Source organism: Cyprinodon tularosa, unplaced genomic scaffold, assembly GCF_016077235.1.
Source record: "Cyprinodon tularosa strain WSP-4 unplaced genomic scaffold, ASM1607723v1 ctg332, whole genome shotgun sequence".
NCBI lineage: Eukaryota > Metazoa > Chordata > Actinopteri > Cyprinodontiformes > Cyprinodontidae > Cyprinodon > Cyprinodon tularosa.
This window is the reverse complement of record NW_024039044.1, coordinates 562,880-590,218: the sequence shown is the minus strand read 5'-3', so window position 1 is coordinate 590,218 and position 27,339 is coordinate 562,880. Positions and strand designations below refer to the sequence as shown.

The window sequence follows — 27,339 nt, the reverse complement described above, 5'->3', positions numbered from 1 at the left end:
GTAGTGGCAACATTTATGCATAAATTTGACAATTGTACATGGCACACCTTGATACTCTTAAGTTATATTTTTATTTTCTAAAATCTTAATCTGTGTTTCTTTTAACAGCAGATGAACTTAGCTACTTTAGGCTCCAAAACGGCAAGCCTAATCTTAGACCTATTTCACAAATGATCCATGACTCCCTGTTGTTGAATTGCAGGTTGAAATTAACAATTTTTCTTTATATTAAAAAGAGTGTTTTAACACCAAACTACCAGTAAAACTATCTAAACTAGCCACATGGATTTAACCTCAGGTATTTACATGTAATGTTTATTAAGACCTATTGTCCCATTTTTAGAAAACGACTTAAACTTAAAAGGATTCAAATCGCTGCACCTTTGATTTGTGCACAATTGTTTGCTTGCAAAAGACTACAATTGAAAGCTGGTATAGTTATTAAACGTTTTTATTCAGAAAATAGTTTTTGCACCAGGGTTGATGAACAGACATGAATGTTGTGGTGCCAAGTTGCTTGGTCCATCAACTCAGCAGTTTCAGCAGCCTTAGGTCCAGCTTCAATTAACACCAACGATCAGTTTGTATACCAAGTCATACCCGTTCTTTTTCTCTCTCGATATCCAATATTTTTTGTGCTTTTTTTACAATTAATCTTGGACTTTTCTGCTTCCTTTTCCACACGTCCACTCGGAAAAATTATTTCTTGTTTACTGATGGGATGCATACACTATATCATACCTCAGGTGAAATGTTCTTGTTCAGGTAAATAAAGAAAATGCTTCAGTTGACAAACAAATGGACCAAACACAAAGTGTAAAATACTAAGCTAATATAAAAAAAGCCAACTGGGGGCCATGATTCAATATGAAACCTATCGCACCAGGGTAAGCTATTGCTGTAGACATACATAAAGTTGACTTCCTACAGTATTTAAAGCACTTTTACAGATGTTGCATATTTGTTGTGATGTAGGAAGATGCTTTGCCATACCATGCAAACTATATCTGTACAAAAAAAAACTTGTTCCTGCAAACCAGATAAATGTATTGGTGTTTCAGCTCTGTCTTTGTGTTTCTTTTACCAGCAAGTTGTTGATGCAGTTTAAAAGAGTTCATTATATTAATGTCTCTACTTAATCTCAAGAAAGGTTCATAAACCTCAAAATTACATGTACAGTACATGTGACAAACAAAAAATGTGTTTGATTTAATGGTTTGGACATAACTAATCTGTCATTAAGATGTTAAAAGTAAAGGGTGGTACAACTTAAATTTGCCACATGTAGTCTGCTTAATCCATATTATGCTCTTGTTTTGCATATTTTCATTGGATATTATCCAATAATTAATAAATTTTTAAATTTTCATAATTCATTGAAATCCTCTAGTCTGCTGAACATTTCAGTTGTCCAATAAATAGTAAATTCACCATTACTTTATAACCACTGCAGACATAAAATAATGTCCTGGTGACTCTGAAGCCCCCTGCAGGCCTGCTGGGGGCTGCCTCTGTTCACTGTAGCCCTAAGGGTTTCTGTCAGGATTTGAATTGGCAGCAGGGTGAAGTTTCACTAAGGCTCTTTGCAAATGTGTGATTGAAAGGATTTGTGATTGAATTGAATTTATTCTATTTTCTTTTTTTTCTTCATGTCTTCACAAAATATGAAGTTAAAATCCACCCAAAAAGAAGCTGGCTTATTGGCACTGGTATGTTTTCCAGCATATATTCCAGCTGTTATTTCCTAATTCTTAATAAAGGCCAAGAAATCATTCTATACTGTACAAAGTTAGGCATTGTGTACAATGAAGATAAAGGAGAGCAATATTCACAATTTAAAAAGGAGTAGATCAAAAAATATGACCACATGCCAGAGTATCTGTACAAATTTCAAGACTGATGAACAGTACAAGAAGCTTTTGTTATGTATGTCATGCTTTAAGTAATGATTTTGTTGTTTGTGGGGACGCCCGCTGTCCTTTTTGCTGCAGTCATCCTACTCAAATGTGTAGTCTGTCATGTTGAAGCAAGTTTCGGTTTGCAAGACTTGTCGTTTTCACTTGGATTGATGAGACATCAGTATGTTGACTGTGGTTATGCTGACAGTTTACCACAGATGCCCTGCAAACTTCGCTTTGCACATCACACAGTCTGGCAACTTTGTGCTGCTTTCTTTGTTTGCTGGTATCAGGAAGTGGCCAGACCACTTGCCCCCCACCCCACCCCCCACCCCCCCACAGACACACACACTCACCTTATTAAGGACATCTTTGCAACTGACTACAACTATTTAGTCTCCTTGCCTGTGTTCCTTGACTAAACCTGTATGGAGAGATATTTGTGCCATCGGTTTGAGCGCGCAGGAACCAATCCGAGCGTGCAGTGAGACAACACGCGCGCGCGCAAAACCGGTCTGGCGCGCGCTCAACTCTGAAAAACCCTCTCAACACACTGTTCTCGCGCTCAGTTTCATCTCTGCGCGTGCTCGAATCCGTCTCTGCTCGAGCTCGCTCGACCTGCTCTCTCTCCGCGCTCAACACCAGCTGTGCGCTCGGCTGTTTCTGCGCTCGCAACTTCAGCAATGTATGTAAATGAACCATACCATCAGCCAATCACACGCAGCTTCTTTTCATCCAATGAAAGCATTACTTCCTTCTTCTTCTTCTTCTTCTTCTTTTCTATCATGGCGGATCGCAAGCAACTTTAAGGTGTATACCGCCACCTACTGTTCATGAGTGTGTAGCAACATTGTTTTACATCTTTTAAATTCTATTTCTTAATTTTGTATTCTGCAGATAACTAAATAATGCTTTCCTTAATCTATAAACATCCTTTATATTTCCTTTATTTCCCAATAATCCTTTAAGACTCCATTCTTGGCCTGTCATTTCAACTACTCTTCTCAATTTTTCCATTTCAGGTTCATATGTTTTACAGTTCATTAATATGTAAGCATTCGTTCCAAATACTACATCCGGTTAAATGAAAAAATAAATAAATAAAATAAATAAAAACACAATCAGGAAAATCAAACAACTCTTACAGTTATTTTGTCAACATTCCTAAGATAGTACTATAAAATATCTTGAATTATCTCAAATAAACTTCAGTAAAACAGTTATTAGATCATTGCCTCATCCATCTCTTTTACCTGCTATTGACATGGATTTAAATTTGCTGTTTTAAAAGAAAAATAAGGAGGATATTTCAGGTTCAAGTATGGTTCAACAGTATATAGATAATGTTTTGGATCATATTGGCCTTACTCTTAGCTTTTGTGGCGGGTGTTTCTTCTTTTTGTTGTTTTTTATGGAGGTTGGCAAACAACAATTACCGCCACCAACTGAAAAATCCTGTTTATCAAATTATTCTTTTTAATATATATAATAAAGAATAACCCTCTTATTTAGAGTCCATCTGTAAAAGGTCTTCTAAATAATAATTGTTAAATTTCAGATCAGGTCTGCTGTCTGAATAATTGCGTTTAAATTAATATAACGGTCGCTGATCTAAAATCAGAGCAAACTAAACTTCTTAATGGAACGATTTCTTCAATCCATTGTAAGGCCAATATGATCCAAAACATTTCTCCTTTGTAGGCTGAATTCCATCACTGATTCTTTTACCCGATTTAAAAATAAATTCTGAAACTAAAACAAAACACCATTCCTAATATTGGAATATTTTGAAGCATCCATAAAAAATTTAACATATCCATAATATTTTTTATCTATATATTGTTGAACCATACTGGAACCTGAAATATCCTCCTTATTTTTCTTTTAAAACATCAAATTTAAATCCATGTCAATAGCAGGTAAAAGAGATGGATGAGGCAATGATCTAATAACTGTTTTACTGAAGTTTATTTGAGATAATTCAAGATATTTTATAGTGCTATCTTAGGAATGTTGACAAAATAACTGTAAGAGTTGTTTGATTTTCCTGATTGTGTTTTTATTTATTTATGTATTTTTTTTCATCTAACCGGATGTAGTATTTGGAACGAATGCTTACATATTAATGAACTGTAAAACATATGAACCTGAAAGGGAAAAATTGAGAAGAGTAGTTGAAATGACAGGCCAAGAATGGAGTCTTAAAGGATTATTGGGAAATAAAGGAAATATAAAGGATGTTTATAGATTAAGGAAAGCATTATTTAGTTATCTTCAGAATGCAAAATTAAAAAATAGAATTTAATAGATGTAAAACAATGTTGCTACACACTCATGAACAGTAGGTGGCGGTATGCACCTTAAAGTTGCTTGCGATCCGCCATGATAGAAAAGAAGAAGAAGAAGGAAGGAATGCTTTCATTGGATGAAAAGAAGCTGAGTGTGATTGGCTGATGGTATGGTTCATTTACATACATTGCTGAAGTTGCGAGCGCAGAGAGTCGAGCGAGCGGAGAAACAGCCGAGCGCACAGCTGGTGTTGAGCGCGGAGAGAGAGCAGGTCGAGCGACCGCGAGCAGAGACGGATTCGAGCACGCGCAGAGATGAAACTGAGCGCGAGAACAGTGTGTTGAGAGGGTTTTTCAGAGTTGAGCGCGCGCCAGACCGGTTTTGCGCGCGCGCGTGTTGTCTCACTGCACGCTCGGATTGGTTCCTGCGCGCTCAAACCGATGGCACAAATATCTCTCCATAAACCTGCTGTGTTGTGATATCATGAAAGATTCTCTGAACTTGGTTTAACACCAAACCTACTTCGGTGTCCCCGAGAATTTGGGTCTCTGTTTGTTTCACGGTCCACCATGGTGTAGCATGCTTACAATGGGAATGGCCTCTGACTTGCAAGAAACCAAGGCGAGAAAAGAATGTCTTTGACATGGACTAGATAACCTAAAATTCAACATTGAAACACAGTGAATCATACATTAGCAAAAAGGCAGTTTGAAGCCCATCAATAGCCGGCTTCACAGTGTAATTAGTTAAAGAAAGTGTTGGAGTATCTGCACGAAGCTTCAGCAGCAGATGTAGTAAAGATGTTGCCTTTGGGGACAGCTTTTCAAATCTACAGATGGCTAGACTTGCATATAAACCCCAAATTATTCATATCTCCAACTTGGAAGATTTAGAATGAAGCATTCCTTTTTTTATATAGCAGACATGTTTATTCTGGTTGAATTCCATTTTCAAGCGGCCCTACTTACTGTAAGTTCCAACTTAGACAGATAACCTTTTTAGGGGAGCTAAGGATTAGGGTGATGGTAAAGAATCCGTCCAATCTTTCCCAATCACCAGTGGAAACATGCATGAAGCCACAATACAATAAATAGTTTACCATTTGTTTGCAGGGAAAGATATAAATATTTTTTTGAAAACATAGTTTACCAAAAAAACCAAAACAAAATGTTAAAATACTGCCTCATTATTTTTTTCATAATCACTACTCCTTTACATAGTGTAGGTTTATTATATTTTGTGAGAAGTTCACCTAGCCTTTAAGCAGAAACCTCTTTGTGTTCACAAGCACACGAGAATCCATCTTGTTTAAACCCTTCAGCTGTTCAAGATCAGACCAACCTGCCAATCACAGTATTATGGATCTGTAGCTGTGATGAAAGGATGAGGTGCCGAGCCATCAGTCAAACCAAAATAAACATGGCAGCATAGGAGAACACTCCCTTAGCTGCTATCATAGCTGTTTTCTCAGAATCCACAATTTAATCCTTGAAAGAGGAACAAAAAGGACTGTTTTGAGCATTATTGAATAGTAAAATATCTTTGTGCCTTTTAACCTTGTGATTGGCTAAAACCAAATATTGGTATGTTGGTCCTACAGTAGGTGATGGTTCACCTAATCAGCTTGAAAAGTTATCCTGAACGTCCCTGAATCAATTAGAAGGAAGTAATTTAATAAGTGTAGAAATAAACCTAGTTTGTTTGGTTGGATATAATATAATTTTAGGTCTAAATCTTGGAGTGGGAAGGATTTTTTATTTTTTTCATTATAATTTTTTTGTTTTTGATAATTTGCTGTTCTTACCTTGTGATGCCGGATGATGCTCTGTGATGCTCTACAGTGCAGATATTTTTATATCTAAGGGAAACATATTCCAGGACATTACAACTTTTTTTTTTTATGTTCTTTCTACTATATACACTTTTTTTATTTTATCTGTCGTATCTTTATCTTTGATGGCATCTTGCTTTGACTCTTTGCACTCTATAGTAGCAGCCATTCAAAATTTCCTCTCTTTCCTTGATGGGTCCTTGGCTGGTCCCCTACAATTCCTTTTTAAACATCAATGTTTGTACTAAAATATCCTTTCTATCATGATTTGTGGACATTAAGATGTAAGTCAGTGAAATGGTGGATTCAGAGTAAAAACATATGCAAAAATGGGTCACTGGAGGCTGGAAGTTTGAGGGGATTTCACTGAGAGTTGGAGGGAAGTGGGCTGCCATTCGGCCAGCATTTGACTGGGAAGGGCCTTTTTGAATGGCTGCTACTGTATATAAGCTACTGGAACCAGAATTTCCCTAAAGGAGTAATCCTATGGGATAAATAAAGTTGAGTCTAAGTCTAACTTTGCAGTGTTAAAGTAACACTTTAAGAGTTAAATTTAACACCAATCCAAGTGCATTTGGTCCCAATCTGAATTCATATTAAATTAACTGTCTATATTGTGTATATCATACTCCAGTTGTTGTTGTTGTTGTAGTTGTTGTAATAACTCTAAAAGAGTAAATACGCTTTGATATTATATATTTAACATTGTGGAATTTGATCATTCACAGCTGCATGGGGGGTGTCACATTTGCTAAATCTTGAGTACCTAATGCTAGCTTCTACCCTGTTTAATTATAAAATACCTTTACATCAGGATGCAGCTGCTCGCCTGCTACCTCTGCATAGCCTTAAAGCTCTCAGTTTCTATTTCTCAGCTAGGGTTCTGCATTATAGACAGTCAGTGGAGATCAGCATCAAATGAGAACAGCGAGAAGGACATTATCAAACCTCAGAGGTATCTGGTTAATGTCAACAAACTGCACCCCCAAGGAAACCTGGCTTTTTCACACCATCCTGTCCTTTAAAATCACCAGCAGGCTCTTCCAAGTGGCCATTAAACACCTGCTGAATGCAAACACATTTCATATAAAGTAAGCCCATGCATTTCAAATAATAAGCAATGGAATTTAACATTAGGTTTGCATTTGTCTGAATAGATGTCAACCATGTGTAAATACGTCTAGCGATTGTTTTATTTGTCTGCCAACAGGGTAAAACAAAAGCCACTAAACTTGTGACAATCTCCATACAATGACATAAACAGCTCACTGAGTAAAGCGAAGAGTGTTGGGTTCATGTTAAGCCAGCTTCTGATGACCTGCAGATGTTTTAGAACGAGGTGACAGCTGGATCTAAGTATAGCGGAAGTTGGAAAGGAAAGTGGCAGTGAGTGACAGAGGAGCAGATTAAATGAGAGGTTGATACTGCTGTCAAGAACCTTGGAGGAAGAGTAGAAGGATGATGAGATACAGTAATGAAAAAATCGAACAGAAAAAAATCATAGAGAATAAGAAATAAAAAGAAGGTGGAAGAGTTTGAAAGTCTGACCTGGATTAAGAGTAGTCAGAATAATGAGATGAAACGTCTGTCTGTGGTGTTAAAACTGAAGCTGTCAATCTGTGCTCCAACCCTCTGTAGAAATAATGACATCAAAAATAAAATTCTTAATACAAGCAGCTAAAATAACCTCTCCCTGAAAAGTGTGTAAACTGGCATCAAAGATGTGATTTTCAGTGTTGTTTTGGTAAAATATCTTCCCATAAGGTCACTGTCTCATTTTTTGTGATATTTCATATCACCTGACTGTTCAGTAATGAAACCTCAGAAAGCCTATATCATGCAAAATCAGCTTTAAAAATATTTTAACTATGTTTTAAAGCTACAGTGTGTAATAATTACAGGGATATACAGTCAGAAATGTAATATATTATACAAAACTATGTTATTTATCAACATCTACGAGCTCAGCCTCTTAACCTTAATATTTGCGTTGCCTTAGAATTTGTTATTTATAATTACATAGAAGCGGGTCTCGCAGCCATGGAGGCAGACATCTTTGCGCTACGGCAGCGCAGAGCCAACAAACTAGCGATTACGAGATCGCCAAAACGTCACAACAATGTAGAAAAAATAACGGGTATATTTATTATCTTAAGTCTACATGAAATCTATACCCTACACAGACTAATGAAATACTATCTGTAAAATTATCTATGTAAACAAACCTCATCACTTGAGAAGGTAGGTGATGCGGACGTCGTGGAAGACATTTTGTCCCGTAACGCTCGCCGTCTGCAGTCTGACCGCTAGATGTCGCTAAAAGTTACACACTGTAGCTTTAATGCTATTCCTTTATCAAAATCATGTATAAATTGTTATTTTGCTAGATTCATGCATGTCTAACTACCATTAATTCTGGGCTGTTATTGCGCTGTGAGTGAGCTCTGACTTTGTTCAGCCTTCCTGAAGAAGAGCCTATTTGGCAGAGGTGGTGTGATACGGTGATACCATTAAGTAGGGAGAGGTGGCGTGTCATTGAAGCCAACCGTCTTTCCTCCTGTTGGAAAAAAAATGTTATAAAATAATATGTTTCAAAACGGATAAATACTCCATTGTGCCAAAAGCTATATTTATTTTTTTATATACATAATAATACCAATAAAATACCGATACCACATACCTAAAAGTATCAATACGCCAACACTGTAGCTGGATGCAATACTAATTTGGCAGGAGCGGCATGTGTCCCTATAGTTGTTTGTGAAGGGCTTAAATTAGATTTATATAGAACCTTTAATGCTCTGAGTGTCCTCAGGTGGTCAGGTAGTTATTTCTCCAATTAATCGCTGTTTCTAACATCCTGCCTTCTGGAGCCAAATGCTAGACATGGTGATTCTTCTGATGAACAAATCTTTTATTATTACTTCCTGCCTATGTTTTTTTTTTCACTGAGTGATCGGTGATACATTAGAGCTGCAGTTGATTCAGTTCTGTTGCAGTGGTGCGTGGTTGATTATGCAAGGATTATGAGAGCTGAGGTAGCTGTAGTAGAATGTTTTAAATATCTGTAAAAAAAATCTGTGGCAGCTTTACTAATGTTGTTTATAAGGTATTGATGGTAAGTCATTTCAGTTTAAACGACAAACATTTCTAACTTCAGGTTAACGGATTTCATTACTGAGAGGTTGACAGAGATAACTAAAATAGTGATGTAAAGAACTAAGAGGTTTTTTTATGTAGTATCGAGTGATGTCTCTTATCATCTGCTCTCAAGGCCTTTGTTTACAAGCATGTTCTGCTGCGTGTGCTTCTATGTTCATGTGAATAGCCGCCACTTGAAGTCAGGCCTGTCTCTCTTATAGAGGGCGATGTAGCGTACGAGCAAAATGGCAGAGAGCTCATCCAGCAGATTCAAACATTTACCTGAAGACAATCATTTGCCAAAGTTAAGATCTCCTAACAGCATTATAAAGTTAGGGTCAGGGTGAGGTTGCAGCTGTAAACCTAGTGGTGAAAATTATTATTGCTTCTTTAATAGTATTAAAACCCTTTATACAGAAGCAGCAACTCCTAAGTTCTTAACATAATAGTTGCAATCAGGAGGGGTTGTTTTGGTTTTTCTTAAAGCCTGTAAATACAAACCATTAAAAGCAAGAAGATATTACTAATACTGGAGGACTTACCTTCTCCATCTCGATAGACATCTTTAACAGTTATCAATTTTTAAAAGGGTTCATGAAAATAAAGTGCTTAACACTCTACTTCCAGGAAATAATAGTTTGTGTTAAATAAAAACAGCTGCCTTAAAACCAGGCCCATTTTTCTAAATTGTAGTTCTGTTCTGGTAATCGGTTATTTCTCTGATACATATAGGTACAAGTAAAAGAGGTGCATAATGATTTTAAAAAAAGGAACCATAAGTGATACCTTGCAAACAAGATGAATTGTGGCAATATTTGTGAATTCACAAACTCATAAATATACATCTTGCCAGTAGATAGTAGATGCAAAAGCCTCCATACAGAAAAGTTTCAGACCAATTAAATGCAGTGACGTGTATGATGTCATAACGTCAACCAGAAGCAGGTGGTTTTACTTGAAATACCCTCTATTTCCTTTTTAAAAACTTAACCCTAACCCTGTGCCTTTATGGAGGGGAATAATGTCTGCACTCTCTTCACGACCAGATTTAGTGAGAGTTTGATTTATCAGTTAATTCCACTAATTGTGCAAAAAAACGAGAATGTGAAACATCACAGCTGCTGTAACTGGCATATGCTTGAATGCCCCTTCCTTTAGCGAATACATTCTACAGGGGTCTTTCCAGTTGAATACTGCATAGAAATCAAATTGAACTAGACCTATCAATCTGCCTTACGCCAAGTTACCTTAAAGGGCTGGTTATACTCCCCGCAGCAGTGTGTGGCAGTGAGCTTGTCGCAGACATTTTTTATCTATGCTCAATATTGAAGCATGTTCTGCTCTATGTTATTCCACACCACAACGCCAGAGGGGCAATCATGAACTAGCTGTGGGTCTAGATACGGCCGAGGCGGTGAGGAAGTGGGGGCAAGTTTGTTCGACAACGGAGGGACATGATGGTGAAAAAGAGCAGGGATCCAGGTGGAAAAAGGGTCCCAGTGTTCTTGCGCCACTCACTCTTCTAGCTGGTCCAACTTCATGAGTCGTTTTCCTCAATCGCGGTCATACAAACAAAACAAGCCGGTAAAGTATCAAACAGGAGACGCATAGAGTAGAGCGGATGTAGATTTGACTTATCAGTGACTCCTGTCTGCGGCACTGTCTGCGGTCACCTACAATTTTTCTAGAGGTGCAGCAGAGTATCTGCGGCAGGGGCGGTGGTACATTTGCATTCACTGCGACACACGCAGACGATCTGCTTTCTGAGTATAAATCAGCCTTTAACGTGCACTGCTGAAACCATTTCCTGCCTGGTTCTGCTGGAGGTTTCTTCCTGTTAAAAGGGAGTTTTTCCTCTCCACTCTCGCTACAAGCATGCTCAGTGTGAGGGATTGCATTTGAGTCAATGAGTCAATGCAATCAACTGGTTTTCCTTAGATAGAAAACTTTGTATCAATTTGACTGTATGATCTGGTTGAACTGTAAAGTGCCTTGAGATGACATGTGTTGTGAATTTGGCGCTATATAAATAAACTGAATTGAATTGAAATTGAAATGTAAAAACAATTACCAAAAACATTCTCCTTTCTGTCATCTTAATCCTTAAAAAGTTTTGTTTAAATGATTGGAGTTTTTTCGGGTATAGATAATAAAACTGCGCTAATATCCATTATCTTGGCTTCCAGCTGTCTGCTGCTGTTTGTCAGCAGCTGAAAAAGCAGCTGAAATCCTAACTGAATAAAAAGCAGGATGCAAGCAAGCACAGCTAAGATACTTCTGGAAATGATTGAAGCAGCTGACGAAAGATGTCCAGCAGAGATTTGAAACGGTTTATTGCAGAGAGGTAACACCCAACAGCAATTAGGATCAATAACTGCAATGAAGACTTAAGCATAGCAAACCCCCACCGCAGCACTGCTCTGCATTCCTCTTTTTCCCCACAGTTTGTGTGCAGGATTATAATTACATGCATGGAGAGAGTGAGCCTGAACGCCAGAATTGATTTCTTCTTTTTTTTCTGCGCTTACTGTCTTCCCCTCCATGACTGGTTTTAACCCTCTGTAGCAGCACATACTGTACCTTCCCCACATTCGCTGCCTCCATCGCCAGTGATGGGTGTGGCTGCAGGAAGCTCAGTGTGGGTGGCAACAGTAGCTAAAGGATGGCACACATGCTGATTGGGCTGCACGAGTGTGTGAGTGTGTGTGAGAGAAAGCACTGCTGGGGTTGTCTGCAGGAGGGCTGAACATAGATGAAATATTTAATCGCTTATATTATTCAGTAACTGCCTGAGAGCACGAGGGCCTTAGAAGGCTGGGGGTCTGTGGGAGGTGATGGGTGAAGGAGGACATGCACCCACCTTTGGAACCTTCAGTATGATGTTACTCAAGAAGGTCCAAGAGGTTATGTGGAAAATTACTTAATTTTATAAATCATTGGAAAACAAACCAAGAGATGGAAGACTGGAGGGGAAGAGAAAAATGGGAGTGGTGCATGGAGGGGAAGGATGAGGAAGGTGCAGTAGAATGGATTGGAAGGGGAAGAGAGATAGAAAAGAGGGAAATCAAAGTAGATTGCAATCCTGAGAAAGGAAAGTGGTTACCATGGCAACTGCAGCTGAGAGTCACATGATGAGGAGAAGGGAGGGAGGGAGAGACGAAGCAAAAGGGTGGGGCGTCTCGCTCCACAGGCAGACAGCAGTGGAGGAGAGGGGTTGGATGGGAAAAGTCCAGGAGGTAAACCAAACAGAGCTTGTAGAATTCCTCTGCAGGCCGCTTGATCGGGGTGATCTGACACCGCCTTCGACTGGTACGAAGAAAAAGTCTAAAAACAGGAGACAGAGAAGGTTGGAAAGGAGACCCCCTTAGTCATATAATTTTTAGAGAAATCTGATTGGCTGACGAGTCCTCTGACATCACTCACTAACCAAATAGAACTCATTTATATGTGTAGTTTTGCTGGTTGTAAATGACCTGGTTCTGTTTTTAAATCTTTTAAATGTCTGTGTCACTCTACAAATGCTCCCAGAAGGCCTCGTAAATCAGCGGCAAGGCGAAAGCTGACATGTTAGGAAGACACTGATATAGTTTTATCTCATGCAAGACGCTCCCTAAATGCAGACAACATCTAATGACAGGACAGAACCCCTGGCTTACATCTAAGGCTAGGTATGGGTAATAAGCAAATAATACAAATATTATTGTATTAACTTGAAATTTTACTGGATTCTGTTGCTCTCCTTTTTAATCCTCTATAGAGCATTTCCTCATATTATTCACATAGAACATTTAAGCATGTACAGTATAGAGATTACAAGATGACAATATTTAACAGAAAATTAGCAATTAAAAGAAAAAATTCAATTGTGTTTATAATATATGCAGTTTAGGTGAACGCTGATCCCTCCAGTTCATTGGTCAGTATTGGTAGCCCTACCTATGACCCATAAGGCAGCCCTCAGTCTTAAAAAGGTGGATGAGACCTGTTTTTTAAGTTTTAAAGATTCTTAGATGATTTATTGATTTTAGGTTTCCTTCTTTTCCCCCTAATATAATGATGGACATGATTGGCCAAACTCTTGGCCTTTAGTTTCATAGTTCAGGGAACCAATTTATAGCTCTCTCTCTGTCTGTGTGTTCTATGTTTCTATCTATGCTATTAAGTCGTGATATTTCTCCTCTTTTCTGCTTCACGCCTTTAATTCTCAACTGAACAACTAAATAATAAAAGCGTTGAAATCATCAAGTCTAAGAATTCAGTTTGAACACGACTTGATTAAGGATAAGCAGTCATTCTTTTTTAATGTTTGGACCGTATCCTGGGCTTCCACTCTGGATTTTCAGTGTCCGTGGCTCACTGCCCAGTTCTTTTAACCACAGCGGGGTGCACACAGGCAGCTCATGCTCTGTTTCTTCTAGTGCCATCCTTCATTCATATCCTCTGAAGCAGATGACTTTGAATTCATATTGGCCATTGTGTGACACTCAGAAAGAATGGACCTCTGTTTTCCACTCATGCTGTTTTAGATCAGCAGAGGATGAATCTCAGAGAAACATCTTCAGGTTAGTTTGTTTGGAGGATTTTTTTTTTTTTGACATATATCAGCCTCTCTCTGGATAAAGGGCAGACCATGGACTCTGGTTTAAGTGTAGCTCACGGACATTTTCATCCATAAACTCCCTGTAGGAAAGAGATGACTTCACTGGAAGAGATGGATTTACAGGTTGGACTGTCTTAGGAAAGCTGATATTAAATTCTATAGAATACAATTAAGCTATTTTAACAAAAACATAAACATGGACAAAGTAGGCATAACATTATGACCACCTTCCTTATTAAGCATCTGTTTATTATTGAGATATAATAAGCAGCGCATGAACATGTTGGATTATGTTGGACAAATGGATTAGCATATTATACATCGTTGTGATGGTTAGATGACAGGTTCATAGTATCTTTCAAACTGTTGCTGTAGTGGTCAGTTGTTAACTAGAAAACAGGGTCATTGATGCCTAAAGGATTAAATAGTTCAGAGTGCTGGATCAGAAACCACTTTCAAGGCTGTTTCTGTTCGCCCAAAAAAAGGGTCAGCTGAAACTTGTACATACCTCTATGTTTTTGTATTTTTTTACAGTTTACCCGTTATGGATTTTTACTCAGCTTCATTGTTCTTTTAACTTCAGATTTATTTTATGTGTGTGACGGAAAACCAAAGTCAGATCCAGAGAAGCACCGATCCGATACCTGGACTCTGAAATCGCTCTGAAATCGACTAATTAGCTGATTGGGTATCGGTGATTTGATATCGGCTATTGAAGATCAAATCCATTGCACTTTACATGCAACCTTTATTTCTTATTTTTGCTGCTTATTTGTCAATAAATAATTTAAAAAAATAATATCTCTATGTTAATTAGTTACATTTTTTTTGTCAAAGCCAAAGCCTTCACTCAAATGGCAATATATGCGGTTCATACAGTCAACTGTGAGATTGGATCAGTATTGAATCGGCCAATACGCTCAGCCAAGGTTTCAGTATCTGATTGGGAAAAAAAACTGGATAAAAAAGCCAAGCTGAGTAAAAGAGCCTGCAGGAATTAAATAAAATAAAAAAAATACAGAATAGTAGAGGTGTGTAAAAGTTTTCATTGTTTTGTGCCAATTGTGATGGAAAGACCGGAGAACACAGTAGTTGCTGGTCACTATGAACAATCTGTGTTTCCCTTATGGCTGTAATTATTTACCTTTGGAAGGGATAACTGAGACCCGCTGTTTCCAGCATCTGTCATCTGGATGAGATTGGCTTATAAGTGGTAAAATGATCCTGTAGGGGTTTTGTCTTCGATTTTTTTATTTTTTATTTTTTTCATTTTCATTTCTCTCAAGACTTAGTACTTTATTGTTTTGATTGCATCCGTTTTATTGTTTTTTCTTGGATTGATTTAGGAAATCTTACTGACTCATCTCCCTGAACCCCAGCTCTGATTTACAGGAGCAACTTAAGCTTTACAGTTTCACAAAGTAAATAGAATTCACTATTCAGGAAATGTTGCACAAGTGGATCCTGATAGAATACTTGTAATCATCAGTCATATGATAAAGCTACTTCAACAAGCGATTGGACCTTCTTTCTATCACTATGTTTGCTTGTGAGCAGTAAATATTTTAAATCATAATTTAGACGTTTGATATGATTAACTGGCATAGAGAAGAACAAACTGATGCGCTTCATCTGGTGTCAGTTAGGAAACCGTTTGACACTACCTCAAAAGACAGTTCAGCTCATCTTTCTGCCACAGTGGTTAAAAGAGTAGAGCTGACAGCGGAGATGACAAGGACGGGCAGTGAAGGGACAGATTTGATTGAAAGGAGAAGGAAAAGTCACTGCAAGAGAGATTGTGTTCAAAAATAGAAACAGAGAGGGGGTAACTGAACACAGGATAGTGAAACAAGCAAGAGGAGATGGAAACCTGTAAAACAACTGACAGAAATTCCAGAAAGAAGTAACAGGATGCAGAGCGATGAACATCAGAGAACAAAATAAACATGGCCATTAGCTCAGATAGAAAGAGGGATGAAGGACGAAACAATGCAACAGAAAGAGGAGTGCAGATGGAGGTCAGTAGAGAGGGACAGAGAGACAATACCATAGAGACTACTAATGAGGGAGGAGAGGCCTGCTGACTGGAGGGAGCGGATAGGCCAGGTGTTTACTCATGGAGATGAGGAGTGGTCCACAGCAAGTGTCTCTAGCCAGAGGGAGAAAGTTTAAAAAAAGACTTGTAGATTTAGCTCATAAACCAGTGACTTGTTAAAGCCGTACTCTTTTTGTTATTTCCACCAAAACCTTAGCGGGCGGATCTTCTGGTTTTTAAAGGTAACCTTAAGTTTAACCAATGTATAACCCCTTACCAGCTTAATAAGTCTTAAAGAGCAGTCTACGATCCTGCCTCACCCTTAAAGCATGGATTATGTATTATTAGGTTAAAAGAAAACTTACAAACCAGGTAGAATGATGCTTATATACTGAACTAAAAAGGGTCAGTTTACTTCTTTACGATAAAGCAAATTTGCATAACTGTTGTTTCAGCCATTGGATCAAAATGTCATCTAAAACAAATAAAGGGCATGAGAAAATCTTTTGATTCTGAGGAATTCCAGGCTTTTGTTTTGCCATTGCTTGGACTCGTAGCCTGCTGAGTCATAAGCTGCTGACCTGTAAAAGAGCTGAAACTATGGTTCAAAGTTCAGGGTTTTAAGTTATTTTTAGAAATGGACTGCTAACACGAGGTTCATAAGTGCGTACTGTAAAGGATATCGCTCTGTAAGCTGGGAGTACATGAATGAAGTGACACTGCTTACTGGAATATCATCACAGTAATAGATTTCTGCTGTAATCTGAGCTGAAAGTGGTGCCTTCTTATTAGGCTGGTAGTCTAAAAAGACTCAGACTCAGACTTAAGGACTGTTAACAAGAAATGTTTTGGTCTAAAGTAGCTGCAAGAAACACATGAATCCGCTTGTTGAATTATACCAATTGGGTGGGTTTTGGTTTAAGAAAAAAGGATAAAAGGAAGTGAGTGTTACGTTGGTGCAAGCGTTTGTGGGATTATGCCGCAACAAGTGAGGCATTGCAATAGAGGGGTTAATAGTTCAAACACAGGAAAGTATGTCAATCAAACAGTTTTCACAGGTTTCACTGTCAGGTTTGAAGCTAAGTTTTGTGCAACGAGGAGCTTTAATTCATCAGTTCACTGGAGCAGTGGCGTTAAAATCCGCTCATTGCTCAGTCTGCTTTTGGGTTGATCATTTCACCTTGATTGCTGTTCAGTTTTGGTGATTGTCAGACTGGAAATAGACCACAACTTCTACACATCTGCTACACAATCTAATTATAATATCTGGCTATAATTACATTTCAATGAGCAACAGCTCTGAATCCGACACACTATACTGCTCCGCTGGTTTCATGCTGAATTCTCTGATGTAAATCTTAATGATGTATTGTTCTAGTGACAGCAGTCGTTGGGTCTAATGTGGGTTTAAATGCATTCTTAATTGATATTTATCTGCTGTCGCTGTGGTATGTCTTTATTTTGCTGCAGAGGCCTCGGGGTTTCCTATGTCACATTTGTAGTAACAGTATATCCTGCTCAGATAAGCTGCTGTGTTTTACATTCTGTTTGTGTTTCCCTGTGTGTAAAACTACAGCTTTGCTGACTTAGATAGCTGAGGCCATGGATATTGGAGTTCCTGTATTGCTGAGATGTGTACATTTCTGTGGGGAAGAACTAATTCATCCAGAAAGTCTTTATTTTCTACAAAGCAGAGGGAGAAATGGACAATTTCAGATTCAATATATTTATATCCTTTCATATCCAACAATAATACATCTTTTTAAAAGAAATTTGTTATTTCTTATGGCATAATGTTTTTTCTGGATCAAATATTACTATGCTGTTGAAAATATGTTTTTGGGTATAAGATAAATTAGTCTCTCTAGAGCCTATATTTTTTCTGTCAGGTGGATTGATTTTAGCAGGAGTTTTCTTGGGAATCTAATCTGTGACTTAAAATACCTACAAAGCAGAAAATAGGACGGGAAATACCTGCAAGGTGCTGAATAAATATTATTCTAAACACAGAACAATGTTCCATACACTTCAGTGCTGCGCAAAAGTCTTTAGTCTTCCCTTAATTTATTTTTATTAAATATAACTATTAACCAGTTTTCTGGCCTTTAGCTGCTCTATTTTTTTCTTCTTTGAACTTATTTATAACTATGTGAATCATTAAGGAACTAATAGGATTATTATCTTATAAACATGATGACAACTTAAAGAACGTATTTGGCTGCCACCTTTTTATCCCCTCCCTTTTAGTCCATCCATTTTTTCCCCCAGCTTTTATTGTCATTACACTGTCACAAGTACACAGCAATGAAATTAACTCTCTGCATTTAACCCATCCAACTGGGCACCAGTTGGCTACCATTGTGTGGTGCTGGGTGTGCAGTTTGGGGTTAAGGGTCTTGCTCAGGGATCCAGAGTAGCTGTCTGTTGGTGTGGGGCTTGAACTCGTAACCTCCAAGCTCTATGCCTTAACCGCTAGGCCACCACTTCCCTTCACAGACTGTCCTCCACCTATATGAGTACAGGTGAAGATGGAAACAGGCTTGGGAGGGAAAACCAGACATTTTTCTCACCACTGATACTCCCAACCCAAAAATGATTCATCCCACTGGAATCTGCCCGATAAAACCTCTTAAGGGAAGCATCAAAGAAGAGCCCGATCTGACTCCCTCTGATCTGGAGAAGAGACAGCGCTGTTCCTCTGAGATGATGGTGCTCCCTGACTTATGGGACGTCGAGGATGGGAATAAAACTCTTAGAGAACAATGTTTGGAAAAGATGCGGGAGGGTTATTCTGCATAATACTGTAATTCCGATGGTTGTATCAGTTTCTGTTACCGCACTTTCTACCATCAATTCTCCTTCTTTTCCATGATCTCCATTAAGGTCCAGTCAGAAGTGTTGGCATCAAGGGCAGAGAAGGTTTAAACAATAGTCCAGATTAAAAAAGCTCAGTTTGTTAATTAATCAGTCAGTCAGAACAGCAAACCTCTGTCTGCTTTTGGAATTAATTTGAAGCCTCAGGGTGTAGTTGTACACCCAGTTTAATGCTCTGTGCCCTCTAAGGCGCACATGATGACCCAACGAGCCAGCAATGTCACAGTACAGAGATGTTTTATGAACCATTAAAATGATTAGTCATTAAATGACAAGGGCTGGAATCTATGGGTACTGTACTTTAACCCTTTATCGGGCAAGTTACCATATTTGAGCACTTCCGGAGACCTTCTAAATGACGTCACTGCGGCCTCGCGCATACTTGTCGAGTCACGTGATTTGGCCCAGCCAATCAGCAGGGACTAAGCTTGTTACGGTTCGCGCCATTGCGCCGTTCGACCAATCAGCGCGTGTCTGTGACGCGGGAAACGTCAGTGTTTTCCCGGGAGCAGGAAATCGCCACTTCGCGGCTTGATTTCTCTAGCGTTTTCACTCGGCTCTCCAAAACTAACCATGGTAAGTTTATTAAACTTTCACATTACACGGTTGAGAAGTTGTACTAAATGATGACAGACATGTTTTTTTCGTGAGACTTTTGGAAATTGGCGAAATCATAGCATGAAAAACAGGGAGCACATATATGTGCATATGCCCAAAACAAGTAAAAACAGACCTGCATCAGTTTCGCCTACTTTAACTCATATGTTCTTTGTTTCTAAGCCACATTTTTGAGTTTCTGTTTACCAAACACGCATTATAACCAACAAATAATACATTAGAATCTTATCTGATGCTTTTAGAAGCTTTTATAATGATTTATTCACATATATATCTCACTTCTAAAGATTATATAGCTAAAAATGGTGAAAATAAGTGATTTTGGATGTTTTTGTATTATATTTTGTATCACTTAACTGTTATTTTATGTCTTAATAGTATTATTATTTATATTATTAATTGTTTATATTGAATAAGTGATATTATGACTAGTTTTAGTGCTTTTCAAGTATATGGCATATTATTATCCACATAATGACAGTAGCAGTAATAAAAATATACAATAATTATAATATTTTTCTGTTGCAGATTTCAACAAACATGTTTTATGGAAAGAGGAAGGCGGTTGTGATTGTTCCAGCCAACCCTGCCATCAGCGATGACGAAGAGGATGAGGAAGATGATGTGGAGGTCGATCCTGATTACATTCCAGTCAGCCACAACCTGGACACTCCCACCACAAGTGAGATGAGTCCTCCTGCCAAGAGGAGACATGTGCAGCCTGCAGTGGAGGTGCTTCAGGATGGGGAAGATGAGGATGAAAATGAAGATCAAGATGAGCAGGTTATACCGCAAGCTAAGGGTCCCACTAAACCCAAACCCAGACCCACCACCTGGAGGAAAACCAAATTAAGAAATTCACCTCTGCCTGAGTACCAGCACTCTGCTCCCAACTTTATTGGGAAACCTTTTGTGTACTTTTTAAGATACTTTACCCCACAATTCATTAGCCACATAACTTATCACACCAACCTGTACGCCAGTCAAAAGGACATTAACACCACCTTCACCACCAATGAGGATGAGATGATGAAATTTGTAGGAATTCTCATCTACATGGGCATGGTAGAACTGCCATCTATAGATGACTATTGGGCCATGGACACCAGGGTTCCTCAGATTGCCAACATCATGTCATCAAAGAGGTTCAGGCTGCTCAGAAGGATGATCCACTTCAATGACAACACCCTTATCCCTGGCACCACTGACCGCTTCTTCAAGGTCCGGCCATTGTTCACCTTCCTCTGCAGTGCCTTCAGAAGTGAGGAGCAGACCCCGAAGCAGTCAGTGGATGAGGTGATGGTTGCCTTCAAAGGGAAGACAGCTGGGAACTTGAGGCAGTATATTAAAAACAAGCCTGACAAGTGGGGGTTTAAGTTGTTTGCCAGGGCCTCCGAGGATGGATTTATCCATGACATGGTCCTATACCAGGGCAAGACTACGCTGGAGGCCCATGGTGTCCCCCTGACACCTGAACAAAGAGCCTTGGGCGCCACCAGCCAGATTGTCTCTGTCCTGGCCAGTACCATGTCATCCTCCACCACAACAGCCATCTTCGCTGACAACTTTTTCACCAGCTTGGAGCTAGTCCGGTACCTCAAAACTCAGAACTGCAGGTAACAATTACTTTCTGTGAGTGAGTGAATGAATGATTACATTTATGTTGCACTTTACTGCTGGATATGTAACCCACTTACATTGGATCCATTATTCATCCATTCCATATTTATGTGTTCAGATACACAGGAACTGCAAGGGACAACAGAATTGGACATCCTCCCCTAAAGTCCATCACAGAGATGGAGAAAAAAGGTGTCCCTCGTGGGACCTGTCACTCCGTTGTCAGTGATGATGGGATCCTGGTCCTCAGGTGGAAGGACAATAAAGTTGTCACTCTGCTTTCGACAGACATGGGAGTGGAACCTCTGTCATCTGTCTACAGGTATTGTTTATTTTAGTTTTGTCTGATTGTGTTGTTCCTGTAGATGTCAGTGCTGCCTTTATATTTTTTTTTTTACTTAGCCATTTATTTTCCTCCATTCATTTATATTTTTACACTTTTTATGGAGCTATTACAACACCAAATTTCACTAATGGTGATCAATAAAACAAAATCGTGTTTTAGGTTCTCCAGTGAATCCAAAAAGAAGGAACCTGTGAGCTGTCCTGCAGTCATCAAAAGCTACAATTCCAACATGGGGGGGATTGACAAGAGCGACATGTTGGTGCACCTGTACCGCACCCCCATGAAGTCCAAGAGGTGGTATATGCGTCTGTTTGCATACACTATTGATCTGGCCATCTCAAATGCCTGGCTGATGTACAGGCGGGACTGCAAGGAACTGAAACTGGACAGCCAGTCTCTGAAAAGCTTCCGGATCGAGGTGTTCAAGCATGCCTCTAACCAAAGGCTGTCTGTAGTTCGCTCAGGAAGAAGCTCTGACAGTCTGAGAGCTGCCTTTGATGTTCCCAAGCCAGTCCGAGGACATCGCGGCTCCAACCCCACTGAGGCTGTGCGTTTCGACCACTCCGTGTTCCACGTTCCTGTCTACACTCATCGCCAAACATGCAAGTACTGCAGCAGGAAAGACAACATTGCAAGGTCCAATGTTTTCTGCGGGGTTTGCAAGGTCCATCTCTGCCTAAATGCAACACGCAACTGCTTTGCTGAGTACCACAACCCTAAATAAAGATAGTCAATAGATATTTAGAAGGCAGTAAGGCACTGAACGTTCTAAAATACTGTGAAAGAACTTTATTTCACAGTATTTTGGAACATTCAGTGCCTTACTGCCTTCTCAACATAAATTTATGTTCTAAAATGCTGTGAAATAATCAAAGTTCTATTTATGTTGAGAAGGCACTAAGACACTGAATGTTCTAAAATACTGTGAAATAATAAAGTTTTATCTATGTTGAAAAGGCACTAAGCCACTGAATGTTCTAAAATACTGTGAAATAATAAAGTTTTATTTATGTTGAAAAGGCACTAAGCCACTGAATGTTCTAAAATACTGTAAAATTTTAAAGTTTTATTTATGTTGAAAAAGCACTAAGACACTGAAGGTTCTAAAATACTGCAAAATGATAAAGTTCTATTTATGATGAGAAAGCAGTAAGGCACTGCAACATCCATCCATTGTTCTATTTTCCTATTATTATATTGTATTGTTATGAAATGTTACATTATACTCTATATTTAAAATATTCTGTCATGATTTTAGATGTTTTCTATGAAGTATTATCTTGTTAAAGTGGTTTCATAATGTTATTAAATGGTCTAAACAAATGTTTATTAAACTATTTCATGTTTTTTCAACAAATTCTATCTTGTGTTCTTTTTAGATTTTTTTTTACCAGAACGGGGCAAGTTACCATATATGATCACTTCGTTTCCTGTGATTTTCAGCATGAAAATGAAATTTTTTTAATAATGTAATTACAGATTATTATTATTGATATATACCACAATGACACCCTGAGATGGAAATTTAACATTTCAAAGTTTTTCAATGAGTGCCCTATAAAGGGTTAAAGGTAACCAGCCAGTTTTGCTTCCTGTTAAAAGGGAGTTTTTCCTCTTCACTGTCGCTACAAGTATGTGTAGTGTGAGGGATTGCTAAAGAGTCAATGAGTCAATGCAATCAACTGGTTTTCCTTAGATAGAAAACTTTGAATCAGTTTGACTGATCTGGTGAACTATAAAGTGCCTTGAGATGACATGTGTTATGAATTGGCGCTGTATAAATAAACTGAATTGAATTTAATTTAATTGCAGGTCTGACCCTCTTGTTATTTCTGATCATTGACATCACAAATTATCAAATGATGATGTTTGCTGACGTAAGAAGCTCTCAGTCTGGGTCAGGATTCTGTCACACACACTGTTTATGGCAATCAGATATAGATGGAACAATCAGATGCGATGGAGAATTGGCCAATTCTTAGGGAAAACTGGATTTTAGCCTCCCTACAAGATTCCTAAACAAGGTCTTTCCTAGATAAACTTTTAAAGAAAACGTGTGCTTCTAAGGATTACAAATAAATTCTAGGTTTGTGTGTTTTACTGTGCTGCTAATTGTGCATTAATCAATGAAAAAAATCTTAGAAGTCAAACTTTTTATGCTAATCAACCCAAAAGCTAGACAAAAATTTTAGGAGAATTTCTTTTTTTAGACAACAAAATCTTCCAACATCTCCCCTCTATGTGATGCTTTGCTTTTTTTAAATCTTATATATGAAGACATAAACATCTGTAACTCTATAAGGGTAGCAGATTAACACTCACTTGACGAGTGCCTGTGATCATATGAGCTGTTTATGAGGCTGTGACTCGGTTAGAGCTGCTGCAGAGCACAGCACCTTTTTCTGGAAGGAGCTTGGAGCTGATCAGCAGCCTCTGACCCTGAAGGGAACCATGACCAGATCACAGCTGCATGACAACAGCCTAAAAACAAACCTCAGTCGGGATGCCAGAACGGTTAATCTATTTCCAGCTCTCTCGGTCTTCTGTATGTGCAGCTTTTAAAAGCCACTTCAGTCTGAATGTCCGGGGTTTCTTCTTTTGAAGGTTTGCCCAAATTGAAGTGTGATGAAAATAGATTTAATGAGACTCCTCTCTAAGAGCAGCTCTGTTGGGTGTTTTTGTTCTATATTTGCATGTGTTTAGTTTCTCCTCTGTTTTCAGGGCTTGTGTCATTTATTGCAGTTTGACCTTTGTCCTTGTTCTCTGCTATTTTTAACACATTATAAGTTATTGTTAGTCTAGGTGAACAGGTGAACTTCCTGCTGTGCGCTGTTTTTGCCTGAGGATTCGTTTGCCGCTAGGTTATGGAACGCTAACCTCTTCTTTCCCTTCTCTGTTCGTCTCACAGGCAGATGCCAAGATGGTGTGTGACGTGGTCAGTCGCATGGAGGACACAGAGCCGTACTCCGCCGAGCTGCTGGGTGCCATGATGCGTCTGTGGGCTGACTCGGGCATCCAGGAGTGCTTCAGCCGTGCCCGAGAGTACCAGCTCAACGACTCGGCCCAGTAGTACGTCCATGTTTTGGTTTTTATGTCTCTTTTTGTTAAGTTCTAGAAATCGGGCATTGGAGGCTTAGGTATGCTTAGGCATTTATGCAAGGTTGTTTAGGTTCCTGCCTTATTTTAGTTTTTTTCTATGTTTCCCTTTCTTAGAGCCTTTTTTTTGTTTGTTTTTTTAGGAACAGAGGGATGTAAATTTTTTTACTGTAACTGAACTGCTTCAAACGCTCAACTAAATACAGTAACATCACTGTTACGGTTTAGATGGTTGAATTTAACCAGCAGTTCTATTCTGTAACAAACTAACAAACAATGAAGGTAAATTCATATAAATTACATTTCCAGGTGTAAAATAAATAAATAGGATTCCTACTGGTTACCTGAGTCTGTACCCAGGGTATCAAAACAAACAGTGGGATAAAGTAGTTGGAGCAAAAAAGGGACAAAAAAAAACATATGGTGGGATTAAATAACTCTGTGGCAGTGAACTTAACTGAGGATATTTTATCCTTTAAATGCACTTTAGATACACAAATATGCAGTAACACATGTCCTGCAATATACTGTATTGTTGGGAAAGGTTTAGATTAACAAACAAATGTGAAAACAAACAACTCTTTTGTGTTTGCAGTCCTTTTTGTGTTCTGTTCATTTATGTATTTGCAGCATGTTTGTACCCCTCAGCCACTGTGGGTCAGGGTGGGCCTCTGCGTTGGACCCCAGTTTTAAGTACCTGCTGCATTTGTAGTCAGCTTAGATTTAGTGGCGCCTTACTTGGAGAAAGCAGAGCTTGTACACAATAATAATAACTGTAATGCTTATAAATTACACCATGTAGATATGACTTTGATTTGTCACTAACTTCATAAACACATAGATTTACATTCTTACCAAGCTAGGACTAGATATATATGTACTGTATGCCTTTGGTATTTTCCTTCAGATTGTATCATTCCAGATCAATATGTGACTCATTTGTTGCCACCTAACAACACAACCCACACATTGAAACACAAGCAAAGACACACTGCAGTTCATTGTTTTTCTTTTAAATATTATCACCCTGCAGCTTTAGCAGCACATGATCAATCATGGCCCCTGGTCCTGATTTATCCGCATCTGTTTGGATGCTCAGATAGGAAAAGGCCTGTTTGTGAACAATTTGTTTTGATCAAAAATAAGACTTTCAAAAGCGGAACATTAAAGGTCAAAACAGACCAGCCAAAGTGACTAGAACGAAGGCCATCTTTATTGGGCCACATCCTTTTTTCTTTCAGCACCTGTTTTTATTTGGGTCTGGACTATCTGCATACCTCAGATTAGCAAATCGATCACAGTTCATGTTCTTCAGTCAGACTTAAACAGTCCATTCTTTTATCTTGTTCCTTGTGTAGAATATTTTGCTGTATATCATCAACACATTTGGTTTTATGTGATAATGGATACATAAGAACTGGAGACTGGGGTCCATAGAATTGAAAAGTCGTTGGTTTCATTTGAATTTGTTTTTGTGGGGTAATCAATCAGAACATAATCTGTTCCAAATGCAAACTAAAAACCTTTACATAAAAACCTAGATTCTAGTGGCATCATAAGCGGAGTAGTGGTGTTTTCAGGGATTCAGAGATAGAACAGTAAGTTAGAGAAGATGCCATCATTACGAACAAATGATGGGTTTAGAGAGGTTTGCATGACACCAAATCTTACTGTAATATCGCACAACTCACACCTGTGCCGTATCTAACTATGAATGAATCAAACCCATCAAAAGTAAAATTTGTGCTTAGCTGTTTTATTTATTGTTTTTTTTTTTCTTTTTTAAGGAATGGATTTTGGTTTCTTCTGCTTGAAAGTTTGGGAAAATGTTTTAATCTTCAGACCAAGAAATCTATTTTACTGTGTTTTCAAAAATGAACCCATTAAGGGACAATGCCGCGGTTTATAGCACTGTTGCCTTGTAGCAAGAATGTCTCGGGTTCGATTCCCGGCCTGGGGTATTTCTGCATGAAGTTTGTATGTTCTCCCAGTGAGAACCCTGTGGGTTCTCTGCAGGTACTCCGGAGTCCACCCACAGTCCAAAAACATGGCTGTTAGGTTAATTGTCATCTCTAAATTGTCCTTAAGAGTGTTGCCCAGCAACAGACTGGCGACCTGTCAAGGGTGTACCTCATGGATGGATGGATGGATGGATGGATGGATGGATGGATGGATGGATGGACGGATGGATGGATGGATGGAACAAACTCTTTTTTTTCTGCTTGAAAGTTTAGAAAAGAATTTTTCAATCTTCAGACCAAGAAATCCATTTGCTGTGTTACAATCACAAACCAAACAGGAATGTTTAATTTTCCAACTAGCATAGAAATCGAAGGAGAAAAGGCGTAGTTAAGTCAATCATTGATGGCTAGAAGTAAATTTTGATTACTTGCTTTGTAAAAAAAATTGAAATAATTCTACCCCTGGTGCTCAGTCACAGCCTTATTGTGCTCTTTTTGTTAAAAAGGAAAGCATGTGAAATGTTTCAGTTATGCTGAAGTGTAGAAAGTTGAGATTGATGTGTGGCAGAGCATTTCAGCTTTTATATCCAGGCTGTAACACACAGCTAAATTACTGAATCTGTTTTTCACGAGGACATAACATTATGTGTGTGCAGAAGTTAGAAATTTATATTAATTATCTTATTATCTGGTAATTATTATGTGTTGATGGATTAAAACAAGGGATGCAAGTTATTGATAAATAAATTTATCTAAAGTTTATTGATCTTAAGGATCTACTAATGATTAATTGATAAGCCGCCCTTTTCTTATAAACCTGAGTTTTCTTATGTATCAAGAGGATCTGGCCAGTTGTAATTACTGACTGAAAAAAAATATTTTTTTCATACACAGAATAAGCACATTATATTGGGTGACTGAATTAAAAAACAGGAATAAACTATGTGAAATACATGATTAACAATGTAGAGACATATAAACTATAACTGAAATACAGGGTATGTCACTCTGACGTGCTGTATGACTATTT

The 27,339-nt window shown here is 38.5% G+C and overlaps 2 protein-coding genes across 4 annotated transcripts in view; both read left to right on the top strand.

Annotated features, from left to right (window-relative positions):
• The window catches only part of gnao1a (guanine nucleotide binding protein (G protein), alpha activating activity polypeptide O, a), a 146,993-nt gene that overhangs the window by 80,082 nt on the left and 39,572 nt on the right, over positions 1 to 27,339 (top strand). For both annotated transcript variants that reach the window (XM_038293967.1, XM_038293968.1), the window contains exon 4: positions 24,161 to 24,321. In XM_038293967.1, the coding sequence (XP_038149895.1) occupies positions 24,161 to 24,321 (161 nt within the window). The remainder of the gene's footprint in view (positions 1 to 24,160; positions 24,322 to 27,339) is intronic.
• On the top strand, positions 19,135 to 22,021 carry LOC119789171 (piggyBac transposable element-derived protein 2-like). Of its 2 annotated transcripts, none has more exons than XM_038293970.1 (4): positions 19,135 to 19,244; positions 19,815 to 20,020; positions 21,142 to 21,156; positions 21,412 to 22,021. In XM_038293970.1, the coding sequence occupies exons 1-4, from the start codon at positions 19,242 to 19,244 to the stop codon at positions 21,974 to 21,976; spliced, it is 789 nt and encodes a 262-aa protein (XP_038149898.1). In that variant the 5' UTR covers positions 19,135 to 19,241; the 3' UTR covers positions 21,977 to 22,021. The 2 variants fall into 2 exon arrangements, with proteins under 2 accessions (XP_038149898.1, XP_038149897.1); XM_038293969.1 differs by having other exon boundaries at positions 21,142 to 21,228.

Excerpts from the sequence above, each read along its gene's own strand:
- LOC119789171 (XM_038293969.1), top strand. Across the intron at positions 20,021-21,141 it reads GTGCAGCCTGCAGTGGAGGT|GATCCTGGTCCTCAGGTGGA; the intron begins GCTTCAGGATGG and ends CAGTGATGATGG. Across the intron at positions 21,229-21,411 it reads CCTCTGTCATCTGTCTACAG|GTTCTCCAGTGAATCCAAAA; the intron begins GTATTGTTTATT and ends ATCGTGTTTTAG.